Raw genomic sequence first — 23091 nt, forward strand, 5'->3', positions numbered from 1 at the left:
TGAAAAGTTCATAACAGTGTAGTTCATGAGAAAGGCTTACATTTGATCTGCCATACACTGGTTGTAATGGCGTTTGCTAATAAGTCTCTTGTTCTCAGCCAAACTAAAAGATTAACTCCTGTATTGGAGAATCAATTGCGGTTTGGTTCATGAATCAAAAGACCCTCATTGGGTCTGCCTACACGTGCAGGGGATGGAAAACCGACTAGTCAATAGAAAACTACTGTCTCCTAGATACTAGAATTTGTAAGGTAGTTCTGTTAATCTATGCAGGCCACTGGTTGTCAACCAAACCAGGGGCCCGGTGGATCCCCCTTGCTGGAATCCGTGTTTCGGTGGATCAGGAAAAGACTTGTGCGGCCACCTTCGTCAGGGCAGAGTTGAAGTACCCTATGAGGAAAAAAAGAGGACTTAAGTGATTGTTCGCGACATGGTGCTGTTATGAATGCATGAAACCACGGTTAAAAACATGCATATTAGTAGTTCCGGGTACGTTTTACATGTAAATAGAGTGTGATCCCTGCTCAGGCAGAAAAGGTTTCTTACCGTGAGGGGAAGTTCTTTCTTTGAAGATTCAAGATTGGTGCTGCATGCCAATGCCCGCGATGCCTCCGCGGCCGAAACCGAGTGGCCAGAATATTGCACGTCACAGGGTTCAGTCCTTGAGTGAGCTGGGACTTGAATCAGAAGGCTGGGTCCCTGTGAGGGGTCAGAGGATATGTTGTGGGTTACGTGTATCCTCTGTTTGTGCTATAGAGCATGGTAGTTAATGAAGGTAAAGGTAAGTTATGCCTACCGTAGTTTCCTGATGTGCTCCCCTGGGCAGCTACCCGTTTCTGTGTCCCTGTTGCCGTGCTGCTCCTAGTGAGTAGGGACTGGCGGGTCGTTAGTCCTCGCCTCATCCGCTGTCAGTGCGAGTGACTCTAGATCTGCATGTAGTGAAAACAAGCCTACAGGGAGACAGAAGGGTAACCGGATGTCCTTGTTAGATCTACTACAGGGGTATCTCTGACACACTTTCATGCCCCCTCTCTGGAAGCAAGGGACGGTACATGTGCGGGCCTGAGTCTGCATTCTGGAAAACCTACCTGATGAGACGTCTTGCGAACCCGAACAGGTAGGCTGGCATGTATCCCAGTCTCCCGGGGACGCGAGTTTCCCTTTTCCTCGCCGGCTCCTGTGCTGTCCGTTGCTTGGAAACAGCACCTGTGCGTGTTTGCCGTAATCCAAGGGAACTAAAGGCCCTTAGCTCATTGCTAAGCAACTGAACGCTGGGGCGGAGTGGTAAACGTGACGTGAGGTGAGTGCTGTTTCTGTCCTGCCAATCAGGTCAGGATCAGGCTGCAGCTGCTGTCCCCTGGTTACACAGGGAAAGGTCACTGCTGGGGAAGAAGTGAGGACCCCTTCGGATTAATTTCATTATGTGGTCTTTTCCAACTTGAAACATGTAAACGTGTGATTGCAGCCTTTGACTCTCAGACCGTATTGCGTAGCAAACACTTGAAAACCTATGGCCTACAAGACTTACCTTTGATTAATGGTAAACTAATTTGGAAGAAACTAATGGTGGAAAATGATTGTATATTGATATATATTTTTACAAAATGTTGGCTAGACATAAAGAAATTAATGCCTGTGTCAGGGCCGCTCGAATGAATAGGAAGCTAAGTGATTGGGACTGTCTGAACTCTTATCCAGCTCCAGCTCAACACTAAGCTTACGGAAAGGACTATATTCTGATAATGATATGTCTATTCTTTGAGAATGTAAGGAAACCGACTTTTAATGATTTGGAAATGTACGATTATAATGATGTGATGTTTTATGTTTTTTATATATAAAAGTCATATATATGACTATTCTATACTAATAATACATTTAAAAAAGATATTGGAGACAAAGATCAAGGAGTTGGAGAAAAAGGAGCATGATCTCCATGTGAAGCTTGACCATTTCGAGAACAGAGAACGTAGGCACAATATACGCATAAGGGGTATGACCCAACCTGAGGGAGAAACCCCTTGGGGCCTGGAGGCCAAGGTGAAATTGTTGATCACACCCCCCTAACCAACTCTAGTGGTAAAAAGGTTTTGGAACGCATCACAGAGGAGGGGGGGGGGAACGCCCAACATACCATGGCCAGTGGTTGCTAAGTGCCACTATTTTAAGGGTAAGGTGGCAATCCTGGAGTCGGCACGGGAAAGAGACACACTTGAATGGGGGGGGAGGCCCAAATAAAGATTTTTCAAGACCTATCCTTTACGCTGGAGCAGCATAGGCATTGTAAGGGTTCTATATCCCTACATCGACTTGCATTTTTTCGAAATAATCTTTTCCAACAAAATTATTTTGAAAAAAACTCATCGAATTTGATTTTTAATATTGGGGGGTCCACCTTCCCTAGATTATAAACCTGACCCACTCCCAATCGCTTACCCCGCCACCCATATATTTCGATGCGTTTTTTCAAAATAGTTTTGTTGAAACATTATTTTGAAAATATTCCTGTGGATGAAACGCAAAACCATTGTAAGTCCCTCACAAGCTGATTCGCCTTGGAAGGGATCCAATATATATGGGCCTAACTGTTTTCCTTATCCTTTGATATGCAGGGAGCAAAGCATGTAATTTAGGACACAGATGAGTTCACCCAAGCCCTACCGGAACTTTGAGGAAAGATTCTGCTGCCTAGAGTTGACAGCACACAATCGATGCAGAACACATTCAGAATGCTTTCTCGCAACCAGGTGCGAGAAAGAAAGTGCCTGGAACAAGGAAATTCAGGAAAACTAGATCAGTGTCACCAAGGTCACACCTATGAATGCACCCTTATGTACAGTGCTGATATAATGTGAGAAGTACTAAGCAATGAGTATTGGAACAATAGGGAGCGGAAAAGGGCAACTACCTGTTCTGAGAGAACAAAGGGGGGGAGGGGCATGTAAGCGTCTAAGAGAGGAGAAAGTGGACCACATGTTTTTCAGGATTCAAATGGAGCGGGTTTGGGGGCAGTAGGAGTGATGTGACCAAATTCTACTGCGGAAAGGTGGGGCGAATCGGCTCAGTATCCCGGTGGCCCCGATCTCTCTGGGGGTCTTAGTTTGGAAATGTTTCCTTTACATGATATGTGGTTGGTTTGTTGGGGTGCTTAGAGAGAGGGTTCTCAGGAGGGAACATGTTATTGTGTGTAGGATGTGGGTTCCGGGTGTGGAAAGGGAAGTAGAACTATCCTTGAAATCACAGAAGGCTCCAGTGGGCTACGAATCATGTAGGGTAAGCGGATGGCAAGGAAGGAGTCCCTGTTGAAGGTTGGTACCCTGAATATAAGGGGTTTAAATTTCCTCCATAAAAGGTCCCTGCTGACAAGAACATTTGTTAAGTGTTAAGATGTGGGTTTGGGGTTATAAATAACCACTCAGGAGCCTTGTTAGGTTTAGGTATCTTTAGTAAGTCCACAGGAACACAGGTAAGTACATTAGGTATAATACAGGACAAGTTCATAGGATAGAAGCATCCACCGGTCCCCTTTCTCTTAGGCTTCAGTTCTCAACTGACTCTCTGTGGAATCAGAGCAGCTTCACACAATAACATTCCACAGCCAACACTCTATATTCCACACTACAAGCCCACACACACATAACAGGGAAAGACCAGAATAAGTAAAACCCAACACATTTCCCCCCTTACATAGCAATATAGAATAATGGAGAGACAGAGAATGATGAGCACTAAACACATTTGAACAGAAGGATGATGGACACTAAACAGTTTTGAAACGAAACATTAAATGAAACACAATCTACAGACATCCTCCTAAAATATACCCATACAACAAACTGCTCCTAGCAAAAAGCTATCCCCTACCAAGTCCTTAGAAAGCTACAATTAGCTAAACCAATCCCAACAATCACCAGAACCATAACGGGCCTTTTATGGAACTCAACTTCAAGGGAACCAGCCCACACTCTCATGCACAACCATTTCCACCTACCTCACAACAATATTCCTACATCATCATTCACTAGCAACAAATTGTGTTAACACAATCTACAGGGATAACCCCACTATCTGCCTAAAGCATAACATTTCAACTCCACTATGGGCGTCCTGAAAACACCCTCTAGAGAAACAAATGCTCACAACTGAGCATATTCCAATTTCCACCACTCCACCACTCCAGGCACCATGCCTGAGCTAATAAATGTTCACCATTGATCATCCCATGCTCACCATAAAGCAACCAATAACCTCCACTCCACCACTCCAGGCACCATGCCTGAGCTAATAAATGTTCACCATTGATCATCCCATGCTCACCATAAAGCAACCAATAACCTCCACTCCACCACTCCAGGCACCATGCCTGAGCTACTAAAAGCAACCATATGCTCCACATTATGGTACCTGACCTGAGCAACCACATGCTCTCCACTCACTTGCACCACCACACACATTTCCCCCAAACACACCAGTCCGGAAAATTGAGCATTTAAATATGATAAACGAGGGTTAAGCACCACACTGGAGTACAATAATATAGCTTACAAAGTCCTTCATGGTTGTTTTCCTGTGGAAGAATAATTGGTTAATACAGTGCAAAACATAAACCCAACTCACATTAGCTTTTGAATTTCAGTGCATAGCCAAGACATCAGAACTTCCCACAGACGCACCCATTAGCGCCACACAACGGCACCAATATTGGCAAAAACACACCACCTCTTTAGGCACCTCAACACCGGGAACTACATCCCCAAACACAATATGCCCTTAGAATGCCATATAGCATAAAAACCAACACCACCAACTGCCACAATATACATTTGAGGTCAACACATCTTCTCACTGCAAGATCTGTAATGTTGAAATCTTTTGTCATTGACCCACCAATATCCAGCATTGCGATCAAACTGCCCCTAAAGCACACACTTTATGCCTCACTACTTGTTCTCTGCAGCATATATTATGATCTGAAGCCAAGCAGCTCCACAGCATAATACCACAGACAAATTAGCATATAGCTTTCAAAATTTCCAGGTCTCACATGACAAGAACTATAAAAGTCGTTCATTACAGCACTTCTTCACCATAGAATAATGAACGTTGCAAAGAAAAAACCAGTAATGCAAAAACAATAATCGTTGGTGCCGGTTTCCAGATGACTTCAAACTCTCTATAGTAAACAACAGTACCTCAGTGACACCAAATTTAAAATAACAGGCCATATAATTTGAAATGAAGTAATAACTGTTCTGCTGTATAAATAGCCTTCCAATCCTGCAAAAGAAACGTTAGTTAAGTACCCCATCTCTCTGATGGCTTAATATGTAATAAGTGCTAAAAACAAACTCGAACCTTTTGGCAGCTGACACAGTTGATACACTTGTTAACTTGCACAATTTCCGTTTATTCGGATGCCACGAAATGAGCACTTTGATCCAAATGTTATTTACATTCCATAGAAATGCGATACACGCCGTAAAACATTTTGCATTTGTTGCAGTCCATTTTCTTGATGGATCCTTCATGCTACGCAGATGAACCGATGCCACAGACCCGGAAGTCCAGCACATTACAGGCACGTTGGAGGGTGCACTTTTCGAAACTGCCATCGCTTTCTTTTGACGAAATGCTCTACATTGCAAAGACTCGGAATGTTGGAATAAACATTCTGCACTCGCAATTGTCACCAACACCTTCAGCCACGCAGTGACATCACCACAATGAAGATGAGAAGAGCCACGAACAGAGCTCTCCAGGCCAACCGTCGCACTCAGGACTGATGCCCAACTTGATAGACCACAGCAGTAATATGCCAGCGCAGCTGCACCTCGACTATATTCCAGGACGGCAATCATTTTGGGACACAGATTAAATGTACAACGTTCGTCAGAGCGCTAATTGAGCTCTAAATATGAGGCGCAATATACTTTCCTCTTCTTATTTCCCCAGCCCCTTGCGCGCTGTTAATGACTCATAGTGCCAAAGTGATCTACCAACCAATTCACAGCCGCGCAGCGCAGCCCCTGACAGCACAAATAAACCCTGCCTCCTTAAATGCAGGCAACTGGGCGTGCTTACCTTAGGGGCGGGCGGGGCGTCGGATGCCTCTGTGGTTCCTGCTCCTTACTGGTGGGCAATCTCTTTGCCTTCCCTGTGTCCAGGTAACAGTCCTTATTTGTACAGCTAGTTTCCTTGTTCCTTTTCTGTTCCTGCTCCCTTCAGTTTCCAAACATCCTCGTCGCCAATGTTAAGATGTGGGTTTGGGGTTATAAATAACCACTCAGGAGCCTTTTTAGGTTTAGGTATCTTTAGTAAGTCCACAGGAACACTGGTAAGTACATTAGGTATAATACAGGACAAGTTCATAGGATAGAGGCATCCACCGGTCCCCTTTCTCTTAGGCTTCAGTTCTCAACTGACTCTCTGTGGAATCAGAGCAGCTTCACACAATAACATTCCACAGCCAACACTCTATATTCCACACTACAAGCCCACACACACATAATAGGGAAAGACCAGAATAAGTAAAACCTAACATTAAGCAGCAAATCTCAGTTCTGTTTATCCAGGGGACCCACTTTAAACTGAGGGCGGAACGCACCCAATTGGTGAGGAACATAGGCCAATCATTCTGGGCATCTGAAAAGGACAGGAACAGCGCAGGGGAGGGTTGTTATACTTCTTGCAAAGTCTTTCAAATTGAAAGGGGTGCAAGTTAAGAAGGCTTAACAGGGTTAGGAAGGAAACCTGATTTCACAGATGGGGGTACATGCTCCGAATACAGGCCAGATTCCCTACATACGTTCCACCATTACTTTGATAGATTCGTGGGCAGAAGGGATTGGACTCTTGAGAGGCAGAAATGACCTCCCAACATGGAAAAGAATAGACCGAGGATATAGCTAAGTGGGGAGTTAATCACACTCCTGGATGGCGAGGTAATTTCTATCAAAATGAATATGCTACCCCCTCTTTTTGTTCCAGATGATACATATATGTGTGCCACTATCCTTCCTGTGACTGGTAAAGTGAGCACTATAGGGTTTTCTCTGGTTGAAAGCCAGATCCAGACTCTCTTTTGAGACTTTCCTTTTACCCAAATGGACAGGAGGGGTTGGCTTCTGGACGTGCAATACGATTACAGGGCAGCACGATTGAGAGTACTTGTTGTCCTGGCCCCACTCTCAATTAAGCAGTGTGTGCACCTGGATAATGCGGTTTTAGATCTGGTCCTGTTGATGAATGGCTTTTGGTTCCCCATTTAAAGATCCCTAGGAGAATCTTCAACAACCAGATTTTGGTGGTGTTATGGGATATATAGAATGAGGGGAAGCATACCTGTTGGCTCACGTCATGGCCCTCACCGCTGAGTTGCATATGGACACTCCCCAATAAGGGACCTCATCCACGAGCCATTGTGGTACCAGAGTGTTGGTACGAGGCGGGCTTGGAGAGGGCAAGGCAGATGTGATCTGGGGGTGTGAGGGAATACCAGTCATGTTAGCAATTGGAGGAAGCATTGTGGATTGGCCCTCTACTAAAATTCCCCTATGTCCAGCTAAAGGGATCCCTAACAGACAAAAGATGGGGGGGGATAACTTACATAGGGGCCTAAGTTCTAACTGCATTTGAGAAGATAATGACAAGAAGGGGCTAAAGTGGCCTTATAGTGACCACAAAAGTGATGGGTGGAAGGTTTCGAATGAATCTGAATCACTGGCAATTGCTCTGGGCAACCTTCCACACCACCGTTTTTTAGCCCACCTGTGCCATTGCAAAAGGGGTCCAGCCATGTGCAAATCAGTCAGCTGCCGCCACCAATGGTAGCAGCCCAGCCCAAACTGCTAGGCCAGGTCCCCTCTGCACAGAAAACCAAGCAACCCCAGACATGTTTCGGCCTTGTTGGACCTCCTCAGTGAGGTGCAGCCTGGTTCCCTATGGCGCAGCGAGCAAAGGACCCACGTCTGGGCATACCCTCTCTCACATGGAGAGACAAACTGTGACCACAAAAGTGATGGGTGGAAGGTTTCGAATGAATCTGAACCACTGGCAATTTTAAGAGGAAGACAATTTCAGGTAACTGCTGTGGCTTGTGCCTTATTAAATATTTTTGAATAGGTGAGAATTGTCTGTGTGCGCTGCTAAAAATCTTCTGAGAGGCACCCAGAAGGAAGCTGGGCAAGCGTACATGCGCACAGCTTAGTGGGAACATTGGTCCTAACTGCATTTGAGAAGATAATGACAAGAAGGGGCTAAAGTGGCCTTATAGCCTGCATATACCATGAGTTAATATCCGCTGAATCTGAGGACCCACCAAGAGCTAGGAAAAATGGAATAAAGAACATGAAAGAGAAATCTCGGATGGGGAATGGGCCCTGAAATGTCGTAAATACGAGTCATCCATCTTATTGCAATACAAGTGGCAGGCAATTAATATACTGCATCTATGGTGCTGCTCTCTGCATCACCAGTCGCAAATGTATCCAGATGTTAGCTCCGTTTGTTGGAGACGTGGCCAGGTAGACTCCAACTTTTGGCACCTGAAGTTGGAATGTGGACAGATTCAGACATTCTGGAAGGAGATGTTATTGTGGGCTAGAGAGCTGGAGGTGACACCTCATTTACTAATTGCCAGAGCTGCTGCTCGTCCTATAGAGGGGGGCGGAGCAGGGAGGTACACTGGAGCATATGTCGAATAACCTATTAATAGCAGCAAGAAGTTGTTTGTCGCTTTATTGGACGAGACTGACAATACCCTCAAAATAGGAATGGCTTTGCAAAGTGTGGTATATTTAAAATATGGAGAGCGTTACCCACCTGGTAGAGGAATCCAAACAAAACCTAGAAACACTGTGACTACCATACCTAGAGCAATAAAGCACTACGGATACTTGACTTTGTAAATTTTACTTGTTTTGTCCTACACATCTGTATTAGGTGCTTGAGCAGAAGGAGTGGGGGGGGGGGGGCAGGAAAACAACCATGACATGCTCTTGGGCTTTGCCCAAGGGAATGAGATGTCTGCTGGCTCCTGACTCCCCCACCCTTGTGTCTTTTTACCATAGGCCCTTGCATAGGTTCACAGCCCAAGACAAATAGTTTGTCTATGGTTGTAGTGCCGTCCCCAGGTTCCAGCCGGGTCACTCTGGTTCTCCTTGAAAAATGTCTCTTTCAGTCTTTCTGCCTTCGGGAAGACTTTCATATTTCCCTTTCTTTCAGTCTGGGGTTCTTTAAGTCTCTTCCGCTCCCACCCTGGGGTTCGCTTTTGCTCATTTACAACTCAGCTTCTTGGTTCTTTCACCCAGGTTTCTCTCATTCTCGTTTCCCCACTTTGAGGCTCCTTAATGTTCCTCTCCTCATACCAGGGCTTCTTGACTTTTTCCTCACGCTGGGGCTTCTCTCGGTTTCTCTCCCTACTCCGGGGCTACTCTGTTCTTTCCCTACCTCAGAGTTTCTTTGTTTCTTGCCACACTCTGAGGTTGCTCTGTTTCTCACCCACAACCACTACTCTGGGGCTTTTCCTTCTCATTTCCCACTCTTTGGTGTTCTCAGTCTCGCCCTGTTCTGGCACTCTTCTCCCTCGTACTCCCAACTCTGGGGTTTTCTCAGTTTCTCCCCACTCCCTCTTATACATTCCATTTGGGGAGTTTCTCGGTCTCTCTATACTCCAGGCCTTTCCCCTACTCAGTCCCCTTCTCTGGGGTATGCTGTCCCTTTGTCCACTCTGGGTTCTTTCACTCTTTCTCCCCAATCTGAGGCTCTCCCATTGTCTCTCCTCTCTGGGGCTTTTCTCCTTCTTCCTCCTAACTCTGGGGGTCTTTGCTCTGGCCTTGCCGCCCACCTCCCGTTCCTCAGGAGCCACTGCATCCCTGTATCGGATGAGCGGTGCTTCCTGGGAGGGCTATGTAGGCTGACTGCCTCTCCTCTTGTCGTGGAGCCGCTTACACGACTCCTCAACTGGACTCTACGGAGGTGGGAGTCTCCTCATGCTTCCCACTGGCTCAATGAGGGAGCTTGTGGGTGGTTCATGCTCCAGGCTCCATCAGGCTCTGCCTCAGCCTGCTGAGGTACTCCTTTCTCGCTCAAGCTGCCACATCCCACAGTTCTGGCTTCATGCCTGCTGGGCCGCGTTGCACTCTCCTAGTATGGACTTTCGGGTGTAGCACCACCTCTGGCGTTGTGTCTCACTGAGTGTCTCCCTTCTCAATGTGCACTGCAATGCAATTTAAGTCTGCGGGCTGCATGGATACTCCTTGCTGATTGGTTCCTTGCCTGCCGAGGCTGTTTTTTTTCCTTGTTCCCTAAAGAAGATGAAATTAAGTTTGGGTCAGAAGCCAAGCCAACCATTGTTAAATATTTCTCACACATAGTTCCTGCATTTCCCATAAAGGTGTTAGTCTCGGGAGGGGAGGGGTGGTGGCAGAAGTGTCTCCCTAGGGTTTCCCTGTCCCGGAAGGGGGAGTCACCTCCGGAAGGATCCCACTTACCTGGATCCCCCATAGGGGGTGTTGAGCATATTGGGCTCACATCCCTAGTCCCAAAGGGGGTGCCCCACCTTTGAGGAGAGGTAACAAACTCCCTGGATTCAGCACAACTGAGGTGGCTGCTGCACTCCCATATAACAAAAGCAGTGCTTAACGAAATAGTGTGTGCGGAAAAACACAGTAACTGTTCCCACAGATCAAATCATACAAAATGGTGTATGCTACACATGCATCAGTGATGCTCCAACCACAAAGGTTTCAGACTATACTGCACCACTGATCCCTATTAAGGGTGAAACTGGTATACAGTTGTTTGAAGCCATAAGAACTGTTGGTCTTGGGTGGAAGGAAGCTATGTATAAAATAGCACTACCCTGAAAGACAAAGACAATCCTCTGGCGCTAAAGGATTTCATTTAGGCTATTTTGCATACCCACAATGCTTAGCTCATATTGCTCTGAACAGGAGATGAACTTCCATCTCCTCGGTGGTGCTGTGACATGTTTTTGGTCACCAAAATGTTGCTCTGCATATAAGATATAGATTAAGTAACGCAGCCAATGAGAATTGTTTGTGACTTGAGAAAACGCTGATGTGCAAAACATGTGTTCGTATTCTTGTTAGTCTTCGCAGAGATACACCCTATTTCCACTTTGGCAATAGCATTTACACTTACTACTTATTGGTCTCACACCTGCGTCACCGAATTGATTTCAGTTGCTAAATCCTGAGATATTACTGTGCTTAGTTTAAGCGCCATAAACGATTTGTTTGTCACAGTGTTATGTACCAATTAAACTACTGTGTAGTACAGACTCACTTAGTCCATTAAGACTCATTACGAAACAAATGTGTACAGGCAAAGGGCGTAGTGCCATTTTGTTGACCTGTCCAGCAGCACAACCCATCCATTAACTCAATCTAGCTAGAGCGGGATGTTTTCTTGAATGCTGTTAAAATGTATATGTTTGGAAAATGCGTGGAAAGTATTTTTCAAACATATGCATTTTAGACATTACGTAGAATTCCAGCTCCTGACCCTTCATTTGTATGAATTTAAAAGGCTTGACATGGCCAGTTAACCTTCTACAGAACAGGATAGTGGGCAAGTGGGCGTGACCTGGGACCAGCTTTTACCTGTGTTCATACATTTTTTTTCACTTTGTTGTTGATGTTCATTTTGCCTGTTAAAGTTTGAAAAACGTTTCTCTCGTTCTAGATTAAACCATGGACGGAACTACCGAATTTCATCAAAGCTTACTTTTGTCTGGCCATCTTCTCTCTGCTCTGCGTGCTGGCTTTAACCATTCACAGCATTGTTCTGCAAACCAGGGAGGGTTTCACGGTTTCTCTTATACAGCTCATTGGAGTAGGTAAGTAGTGGCCTATTTTGATGGTCCCCAAGCAAAGCTCCTTGTGACAACTTCTTCTGAACCCTTTTCCTGATAATAGATGCCAGCATAGTTCCGCAAGGGGGGCAGTTACGCCAGATACATTGAATGAGTGTTTTGCCTTGGTGATCAGGGGAAATGATTTTCAGAACAAGGGATGTGATCAATGCAGACTTTTTAAACCGGTTGAATAGACGTGGGGTGGTAGGACAGTAAACTGAGTTTGCAACCATATGATCAAAAGTCGGAGACAAGTGATGACAATGGATGCCAGTCAGTGGAAAATGAGTTTCAGCTTGCCATGCTTTTTGACACATGAATTAATCTGTAAATAACTGATCAGAGGATCTAGAAGAAATGATAAGCCTGTTTGCAAGTGAAAATCTGAAATAGGGTGGGTGCTGCGGCATGGGTCTCTAAATATCACCTCCATCATTGTGATCCTAGTTTTTAATATGTGTCCATTAACTAAAAGGTTAGAGTTGTTATGTAACACGTATTGAGATTGAAAGTCAAAACTATGCTCCAGTTTGCACACTGTTATAACAGAAAGGATGTCCTGACACTTACATTTCAACAAGCATCTATTTCGCTTTCTAGTTCATTTGTTTCTGCGAGGTGCTGAGCACCTCTCTGCCTTCCAAAAACATCTTTCTAGACATTCATAATAGTCAAATGAAATTTCTTGTATTCCATAACCTTTTGGCGTTACTAATTGCCCTATTTTATTGTTTCATAACATGTTATTTCGAAGCACCCCAATAATCATTCTTTGGTGTGCTGTGTTTCACTTCTAAACAACAAATTGAGGAAAAAGACAATTTAACAAAAGTGGACGTGGTGAATGAGCAACATAACATTCAATTTAGATTTAAAGAACTAGGATGGTCATTTCCTCATGTACCATACTCTTGGTAGTAATGTATTCAAACATAATTACAAACATAAAAGACTAAACATTGTGTTATACATTCTTTCTTTGTATTGTAGATATCTTCTTTTTATGTTGTGTTCATCACTTGCACCTTTAAAACTTAGGCTTATCACATAAATACTTTACACACCCTGGTAGTATCATGGAACTAAGTCCGAGCATTGGGTTAATATGTTTACAGTTTTGGTAAAAGACACTTTGTTTCTTTTATCGAGTTGTGGCTAGATCTGTTTTTTGGATGGGGTATTCATTTGGTGCTCCAAGGTATCTAGTTCATAGTTTTTTATTTTCTGTTTTCTAAGCTGATCATTAGACCAATCCTAGGTCTTGCAGTTGGTACCATGTTTCCTAATTTTGTCCCTTTTGTTCACATTCAGTGTTCATTGTGCTGCCACTTTTAACAAATGGGGGTAACTGAATATTGGGAAGGAAACATTGGAAGGCATTGTTTGCAGATCATTCCCAAAACAGCCTAGCAATGTTTTTGAGAGGAACTCCGCCTTCAGTAGGAAACTGGAATCCCAAAAGGTATCTAGGAGGGCTCGTCGTTTGCTGGGAGAGCAACCACAAGGATCACACTTAGCTGTCAGCTTATAAATGTAAGCCCAATATCAGTGAGGGTTACCTAGCAACTCTACCTGTATTATAAGATATCCATGGTTATTCGGGGGTTAGGCCCCTGCGACCCAGAGCCATGTTCTTTTGTGTAATGATGATCACCTGGTTTATGATGGTTATCTGAAACCTGTTAACATTACAGCGAGTGAAAGGAATATTTTACATAGTGCACATTGCCATGGTGGTAGCCTCTTGGTGCTGGACATCACCACAAGTGAGGTACCAGGGGAACAAGGCTCAATGTTGTTTGAAAATGAAGATTTTTAAAGTGAGAGTGGTTAGATTAAAATTAAGAGGTAGAGAATTCCTTGGGCCCCCAGATAGAAAAATGTCTGTCACTCCATGTTGAGCACTTAAAATGGTGGACAGGCATGTGACCTGATCTAGTGTAACTAAAAGATCTCGGGGTTGATGTTTTAGGATTATTGTAGCTAGTAGCTAGATTTATGGTGATAGAGTCTGATAGGCATTTATGAATCGGGCTGCAGAGTTTGAAGCGGATCATGTTCTCGATATTCAGCCAATGTAAAGACACACAGGCAGCAGAGATAGGATCTAATTTCCGAAGACCCTTCATCAGTCTGACCTCTGCATTGTGGACTGCTTGAAGCGGGGAACGTGACGAGGCATCAAGGCTGGCATAGAAGGAGTTCCAACACTCTAGACGAGAAGTGGCCAAAGCCTGACTAGGATAGCTCCAAACCGAGATCCACAGAGAAGCAGATAGTGTGCACCGCACACCTTACTATATGGTAGGTAAACAAAATGTTTGGGAAATATGTAGGTCTAAAGATAGAAAACGTAAAGTTTTAAGGTGCCCGGGAGAATGAAACAGTCCTGGCACATGGATCGTCAAAATATGCAAAGCAAGAATGAAAAGTTCCCACAATGGGGGAACTCCCGTCCCCTGCACACTATCTGTAGCTGGAGACAGCCAAGTATTCAAGAAGAAAGTATCAACAAATTCTTTCGAGGTTGATGTAAGTAGAGATAGTTATAAGGGAAAGCAATTTCATTACATATCGAGATAATGGTACCTGATGAATCATATCTCAATATATACTAGGAAAAGTGTTTGTCCATGAGGTACTGTGGTATTCACAAATTCTTTTAATCAGATGTCCAACGTATTTCGAGCAAGAATGCTCTACATCAGGGGTTCATAGTTATGACGTGAGCAGTCTGGCATCATGGCCTTATAAAGCGCAAGAAATCTCAGGAGACTGATTCATGGGACTAAAAGAGAAAAAGAAAATCGAGGGGGTCTGTAATGTAACTAAGTGCATTTAGCTCTGTAAGTCAAACTCCTAGCGTGGCAACCAATCTACATTAAGTCTCACCTCCACAAGGATTGGCAAGGTGTCAACGCTGTGAGTGTCTTGTTCCACGTATTCATGGGGACTATTACGTCTCCTGGGATAGTCCATCTGTGGAGAATGTACAAAAGTGGATGTTTGAGTGGAAATGTCAACTTGTGGGAAGGAAAATGCAGAAACGGTAAGTGAAACTGAAAAAGAGATAAAGCACTTACATGTCTGACGGTTGGGAGGACAGGCTCAAAGCCGGGCTGCACTTTTTTGCCACTATGAGGTGAATCACTCGCGATCAATATCAAATATGATCTGTGAAATTGGGATTAATGTAAGTTGCTACCGTGGCGAAAGTAATGAAAAAAGTTGAGTGAAACCAAGTTCCCAACTATGTAAGCTGATGATAACTGTTGATAACTCACCTGAGGGAACAATCTGAAGGACGCGTACAAGGAAATCATGACACAGCCTTGGCGTGTGTGAAAAGAAAGGCACGTTGCTACGGCTAGCTGTTGATAGCAATGGGTTATACATGTGACGTGATGATGTCAACAAGTGTATCTCGCACTCCCATACTTGCTGGTTAAGTTCTGTATGAGCGGTCAAGTTGCTATGAGGGATTGTTGTTAGTAACAGTAAGAGTCCACTGCGCACGGAAAGATTGTTGAAGTGGAGAAACGCACAATGAAAATAAAGAATGAGATCTAAAACGATCAAAATGAGGACAAGCAGGGCCCCATCAGAAATAGCAAGATGTGTAATGGAATGCTGCTTGTTGTGCCCTGGGGAAGCCCTGTGGTGGTGCGCGGGCCTCTCAGGGTCCGGACACCAGCGCGCGCAGGCAGCGCGCAAGAACACACGCCGGAGACGTCTGCTTGTTCCGGTGCTCCGGCGCGAACTGCCCGGGCACCGCCTTTATTAACTAGCGCGCATGCGCCGGCCCGCTGGGCCGCGCATGCGCGCTTCGTGTACACAACATCCCTCCTTTTCACCCAAACAAACAACACACTAAACAGGGGAGCCAACGTGGCTCAAATCAAACTGTACTTAACAGGCTTCGTTACTCAGGCTGCCGAGTCCATGATGAAATCTTGGAACCTTTGCGGTGGACGGCGTCCTTCCCTGCGCGGGTACCTGGGCGAGCCTCTCTCAAGGTCTTCTGGCCCCCCGGGGTCCCCAGGCGGTTCACCGTCTTCCTGCGGTGCCTCTGCTACTTGCCCTTCGGCAGGACTGGTCTCTTCCTCCGCGGCTACGGGTCCTATGCGCTTAAAGAAGGACGCGTTTCTGTTAACCGTCCCTCGCGCATTCGCAGCTGTGACCATTGACCCTTTGACATGAGTTACTCCCATTGGCTGGGTTTCATAAGTCATCGAGAGCTTCCCTTCCGGTTTCCTGTTCCGGACTAGGACGGTATCTCCTACTGCTATCTCTTTTCCTGGCAGCCTCCGCCTTGTTGTCTCGCTCTTGTTTCTCGCTGCTCTGTCTGCTGTCACCCGTGCGCTGTCGATCACCCCTGGGCGTCGGTCTCCAGCTTCGGGTATCAGCCCTCTGGGTATTCACTTGAACAGTGCCTCAGCGGGTGCGATTCCGGTGGATCGATGTGGGGTGGACCGGTACTCGCGGAGAAAGTCGATTAGGTTGTGTCGCAGGTCTTCCCCTCCATCGACAGAAATACGGAAAATTTTGTTTAGTGTCCGCATGAAACGCTCAACCTCTCCATTGGCCCTTGGCCATAGCGGGGTTACCTTCCGGTGCTTGATGCCTCGTTCCGCGCAGTATCTAGCAAACCGCTGTCCTTGGAACGGCGCTCCATTGTCCGAGCAAATCTCAAATGGGAACCCATGGGTGGTGAAGATTTCATCCATCGCCAGGATGGTGTGATCGCTGGCAGAGGATTCCACGAGTTTCACTTCCGGATACCTCGACCACTGGTCGGTGACCACCAGGAAATATAGGCCTCTTCCTGTCGAGCCGAAGTCTGCGTGCACCGTTCCCCATGGCACGTTGCTCCGCTCCATGGCCTGAATGGGTGGGCCTCTTTCCACAGGACTCGTGGCCTGGCAGGGGATGCAGGTCCTCACAAACTCGGCTACCCTGTGCTCCAGATCGGGGAACCAGACCTTCAGCCTGAAACGTGCCTTCATCTTGGCCATGCCCTGGTGCCCTGTGTGGGCCAACTGGAGGACCTTCATGACCAACGACCTGGGGATCACGATCTGGTTCCCTCGCAGCAACAGGCCGTCCGTGGACACCGAGAGCTCGTGTCGAGCTTTCCATAGCAGTTGTAGGTCCCTTTGTACCTCGGGGTTCCTCCTGGCATTGTTTAGAAGGATGTCCCGCCACTCTCCTGTGGCCACCGCCCTTTTCACTCTTAGGAACGCCTCGTCGGAGTTCGAGTCGTCCGCAATGTCCTCTCTCGACAAGGCCACTGGCAGGGCTGATTCAATGACGAGATGCACGGCGTCTCCAGCGTCTGCCACCTCTACGGGATTCTGAGTGTCCCTCGTGCCAGGGTGGCGAGAAAGGTAGTCGGCTGGGTTATGGTGCCTGGGCGGTAAACTAGCTTGACGCCATATTCAATGAGGGACAACATCCATCTTTCGATGCGGGGAGGCGGTTTGGATGACGTTCCCGACAGGATAGGAATCAGGGGTTTGTGGTCCGTAATCACGACGACGGGTTTGCCGAGGATGTAAATTCTAAAGTGTTTGCACCCCCACAGGATGGCGAGGGCTTCCTTTTCTATCTGGGAATACCGCTTTTCCGTGTCAGTGAGGGCTTTGCTGGCATATGCTATGGGCCTCATGACCCCTAGTTCGTCCGCCTGCATGAGCACTGCCCCCAGTCCCACCGGGCTGGCATCGACCACAATCTCCGATTCCCGGCTGGGGTTGAAATAGGCCATAGTCTCCTGCTCCGACAGGGCTTCTTTGATGGCTTTGAAGGATCGTTGTTCAACCTCCGTCCACTGCCAAGTCACGTCATTCCTCGTGAGTGCCCTCAGTGGTTCCGACAGAGAGGCTAGGTCTTTGATGAAACGGCCGCAATAGTTGACCATCCCCAAGAAGCTCCGAACTTCCGCCGATGATGTGGGCGGAGGCGCCTCCCTTATGTCCCTCACTTTTCCAGGGTCTGGGGATATGCCCCCCGCATGGAAGGTGAACCCAAAGAATTCCAGTCGGTCTTTGAGGAATTCGCACTTTTCTTGGTGCAGGGTCAGGCCCACCGCCTGAAGTCTCTCAAAAGTTTTTTCAAGCCGTTTAAGGTGTTCAATTACCGACTTTGCGAAGACTAAGATGTCGTCGGACATGTTAATGACACCTTTCAGTCCGGACAGGGCTCCTCTGATGGCGTTCTGGAAGACCTCTGCCGCGGACGAGATTCCGAAGTTTAGTCTCTTGTACTGGTACAACCCCTCGTGAGTAGTGAATGTCGTAATGTACCTCGACTCGGGGTGTAGCTCCAACTGGTGGTACCCAGATCTGAGGTCCAGTTTGGAGAAGACTTTGGCACCTTGGAGTTCTCCGACGATGTCGTCTAGAGTGGGTGTGAGGTGACGCTCCCTTCTGATGGCGGCATTTGGGAGCCTCATGTCCACGCAGATGCGTACCGCCCCCTGCTGTTTCGGCTTTGGGGCTACCACAATGGGCGACACCCACGGGGTGGGGCCTTCCACTCTTTCAATGATGTCCCGGTCGACCAGCTGTTGCAACTCCTCTTCCACTTGGGCTCTTAAGTGAAAGGGAATCCGGCGATGTTTGAGGGCTGTCGGCCTTACGGACTTGTCGATGTGTAAGCGAACGGGCTCTGCTTTCAGTTTGCCAATGCCATTGAAGAGAGTTTCGAACCTGTGCAGCATGCTTTTCAGATCGGCGTGGTATACCCCAAACGTAAAGTGGACAATGTCGAGTGCTTCTGACGCCGCACAGCTCAGCAAGGAATGTGGGCTGACGCTGGTGACAAAGAATCTTGCTTTGATGGTGTTTTGTCCATGAGAAACCGGGGCAATGAACACACCTTGGATGGGAAGGGGCGTATCCCCACCGAATGCGTATATTCGTGCCATGGACGCTGACAGCTCCGGTGGGCCAGGCAGGGCCTCATAATGTTTGGTGGCTAGCACGCAGACCGAAGCCCCAGTGTCAATGAGAATGGGGGTGGGGACGTCATCGATGTTAACAGTGCATGTGGGTTGGCGCCTCGTACCAGGGCCTTCTACGATGCTGGAGATGAAGAAAACCTCTTCCTCCTCCTCTTCTTCTTCCGCGATGTCCAGGTCCTGCAGGCCCTGATCGATCGAAGAGATGCCTCTCACTCTGCGAGCGCCTCCCCGTCCAACTCTCTCCGGTCCTCTTCCTGCCGCAACAGGGGAGGCAGCCCGGCACATCCTGGCGTAGTGTCCCGGTGTGCCACACCGGCCGCACGTTCTCGACTTTGCCGGGCATTCACCGCTGTGGGGGAGGTCATACCCACAGTAGGAGCACGATGAGGCGTTGCCTGGCGTGGGCGGGGTATTAGGCCTTCTCGACGCCCACCTTGACCTCCCTGCTGCTGACCACCCCACGACAAATGCGTCTTCGTCGTTCTTCGGTCGCGTGGCAGCGTCCATTTTCGCACCTCTGGCTTCCGCTAGCTCATGTGCTCTTCCCAGGTCCAAAATTTGCTGGAGGGTCAAGCCAGGTTCTCTCAGTACCTGCCTTCGAAGTTTGCCGGAGCTTCACCCCTGCAGTAGTTGGTTGCGGACCATTTCTTCCTCATCGACCCATCTGCAGGAGGTCGCCAGGTGTCTCAGACGGGCACAAAATTTGTCTAGGGGCTCGTCGTCTAGTTGCCTTTCGGCACCCATGACAAATCTATCAAAATCTACGTTAGCCATGGGGAGGAAATGGTCTTTGAGTGCCTGCTTGACTGCGTCATACGTGACCACGGGGATGACGAGGGAGTCGTAGATCTTGTGGACTTCTGCGCCTGCCGAGTATATCATCGTCGCGATTTTGGTGTCATCATCGTTCACCCCCGATGCCCTGAAGAACATATCTAGTCTCTTGACCCACAATAGCCACTTTGGGCCCAACTTGGAAGGGGGGCCAGTAGTATCGAATTCAGGCATGGGGGCTAGGGAGCTGCGAGATCTGCGGGGGATTGGGGCAGCGGCACCCTCATCGTCGGTCTCTTCTCCCATTTCTGCGTCAGGTACTCACAGTTGTCTTTCTTGAGAGGAGGGCGGCTTGTCCTGGTCTCGTGGTAGTATTGGGGTGTAGAAACCCACTTCTTTCTTCTTAAATGCCACAGCCCTGCGCCTGCAGGACTGTGGGTTTTCCAAAAATTGTCTGTGACCCCCCCAACACAGCTGGTATGTGGCACACGAGCACCCTTTCGGGCCGCAACCACTGCCGCCGCGTGTGAAGAGGGGAGGAGTGAACTCAAAATGGCCGCCGGTGCTCGGCGGGTCCGTAATACGGAAGACTCTCCGTCTCTCTGAAGCTGTCGGAGCACGGAAGCAGTCCGTACCTCCTCGTCGCCAGTGTTGTGCCCTGGGGAAGCCCTGTGGTTGTGCGCGGGCCTATCAGGGTCCGGACACCAGCGCGCGCAGGCAGCGCGCAAGAACACACGCCGGAGACGTCTGCTTGTTCCGGTGCTCCGGCGCGAACTGCCCAGGCACAGCCTTTATTAACTAGCGCGCATGCGCCGGCCCGCTGGGCCGCGCATGCGCGCTTCGTGTACACAACACTGCTAACCAATAATGTAAGTAGCCTTAACTGGAGGACTTGAGTTGAGGGTAACAAGATCATGGAAACCTCAACTTGGTAACTGCTGGTGTCGGAGTTCTTGTGACTAAAATGGCCAGGAAAGGAAGATTGATCAAGCTTAGAGTCTCACATAATCTCAAGCAGTCAATGATAAATTACATATAGTTAAAGGTAAGACAAATGTTGCATCAGCAAAGTCATATAGCTACTCTGGGATATGAACTGTCACATCAGGTAAGTCATATAGATACACTGAAGTCTAAATTGAGCACAATTAGAGGAAGATAATATCCAAAGAGATGAGTAAGGACTAACTAAAATGTACCTCTGGTGTAAACAAGAGCTATGTTCTACCATCCAAAGAGCTGATGGTGAATGCGTAATGTGTTGTAAAACCTATATGGGTTCTTAAAGGTCAAGAAATGTGGAAAGGTTATGAGAAGGGTTGCAAATAGAATCCTTCATTCATGCCCAAGGGGCTGATGGAATCAAGCTGTTAAATCCAGAAGAGTTCCCTCTGTGTAAGCCTCTTTTGTAAGTCACCACCCCAGGGAGGGGGGTGGACTACTTCGAGGATGACACATCTAATTTGAGCAACTGTATGACGAGCTTCTTGAAAGTGTTGGTAAACTGATGATCTGTTATTCTGTGTCCTGATGTTGGATTTGTGTTCCGTCCAACGATCCTTGGTGCGTCTGATTGTTTGACCTACATAGTAAGTGCCACAAGACATTTCAATGAAAAGATTTGAGTTGCTGGTCGCAAAGTCACATAGTTTAATCTTTTTGCCCGTGTTTGGGTGGCGTATGCGATCCCCTTTCATGCTATTCGTACAATGCTGGCAGTTAAGGCACGGAAAGGTTGCTGGTTTCTGTCTGTGCAGTAAGGTTTGTGGCCATTTCTTGACTCGTTCTGCTTTGAACAGTGAGTCCCTTTAGTTCGTTCCACTTTTGTATGCCATCATCGGCAGTGTTCGAAACAACTTGTTCAAATAGGGGTCTAGTCTGGTGTAATTCCAATTCTTCTTGATGGTTCTCGCCACCTGATGGCTCTGTGCTGAGAATTTCAGCGTATGTTTCAATCTCTCACTCACGATTTTGGGTTTGGTGGATAGAAGATCTCTTCTCTTATGACCCTCCACTCGTGTGAGGACATTGTCTAGGATGTCGGGTGGATAACCCCTCTTCTTGAATCGCCACAGAGGTGAAGGTGAGGAGAAATCTAGGAGTATATAAGGATCCCAAAGTTCCTAACAGGATCAGAAGGAGAGAAAAGTAGAGGGCAAGAGGAATACGAGCTCCAGAGGGTCCTTCAGTGGGGCCAAGAAGGATGTATTTAGTTTTTCCATGGTTAAGCTGGATCTAGTTTAAGGCTGTCCCACATTTGATTGCCTCAGAATCTAGACAGAGGTTCAGTTGAGGGAGCTAAGTTTGAGGATGGGAAATGTGTATTATAAAGTCGAGTATCATCCCCATAGGACTGGAGCAAGATGGTTAATTAGCTGATAATATGAAAGAGGTTAAGAATATAGATATTAATTGGGGGCAAGAGGGGAGTCATTTAGTACCCTACATGAAATAATGAAAGACTCTGACCGGAAAGGCCAGAAGAATTCCTAATGAGAGCAATTTTTCAAGAAGGATGCCTTGGCAAAATGTATGTGATAGGATCTGTTATGATACTTCTGTTACACATCTTGTCCAGTGTATGGCAGCAGCTTATTGAACTTTTTAAACGCTCCCTGAAAACCTGGTCTGTTCTCGCATGTTGAATTTATTTAGTGAAACGCTATGTCTTTATATCCTTAAATATGGCCTGCATACTCCTTGCTTGTTTGTTTGTGCTAAACCACCGACCTCCACTTTTCTCAGGATAACTCCTTCTTTCAATTAAATTTGACTGACCCACTGTGGCATTGGTTGGCTACACTTTGACCTTTATAAACAAGGGCTAAGTCTGCATAAATGGGATTTTGCTGTCATGAACACGCATTTGGTGAGGGACAGGTTATCTTTACATTTCTCAATTTGAGATTCTCTTGAGCACTGATCTATTTGCACATACCTTTATTAAACTAGCAGTGAAGCAGTATTATTAAAATGTCTATGTTTGTGAAAGGTGAAGGCGTGAGGGTGGAGAGGAGCAGGCATGGAGGGTTGAAATTGAAATGTCATTCAGCTTTTTACCCAGACCTTTTAGGCCAGCTGGGTCACATTGACCCTGGAAGGCCTCACAAGTGGCACAGGATGCCATGAAGGGTTTGAGAGGTAGTGAACAGTTGTCTTTCTTGAGAGGAGGGCGGCTTGTCCTGGTCTCGTGGTAGTATTGGGGTGTAGAAACCCACTTCTTTCTTCTTAAATGCCACAGCCCTGCGCCTGCAGGACTGTGGGTTTTCCAAAAATTGTCTGTGACCCCCCCAACACAGCTGGTATGTGGCACACGAGCACCCTTTCGGGCCGCAACCACTGCCGCCGCGTGTGAAGAGGGGAGGAGTGAACTCAAAATGGCCGCCGGTGCTCGGCGGGTCCGTAATACGGAAGACTCTCCGTCTCTCTGAAGCTGTCGGAGCACGGAAGCAGTCCGTACCTCCTCGTCGCCAGT

At 47.1% G+C, this 23091-nt stretch overlaps 1 protein-coding gene across 1 annotated transcript in view; it reads left to right on the forward strand.

The window, feature by feature from the left end:
* LOC138472144 (uncharacterized) overlaps positions 1-23091 on the forward strand; it is a 502005-nt gene that overhangs the window by 119374 nt on the left and 359540 nt on the right. The window contains exon 3 of the mRNA XM_069610159.1: positions 11707-11860. Coding sequence (XP_069466260.1) covers positions 11707-11860 — 154 coding nt within the window. The remainder of the gene's footprint in view (positions 1-11706; positions 11861-23091) is intronic.

The sequence above is a fragment of the Ambystoma mexicanum genome, chromosome 8, assembly GCF_040938575.1.
Source record: "Ambystoma mexicanum isolate Mex_15411 chromosome 8, UKY_AmexF1_1, whole genome shotgun sequence".
Taxonomy (NCBI): Eukaryota; Metazoa; Chordata; class Amphibia; order Caudata; family Ambystomatidae; genus Ambystoma; species Ambystoma mexicanum.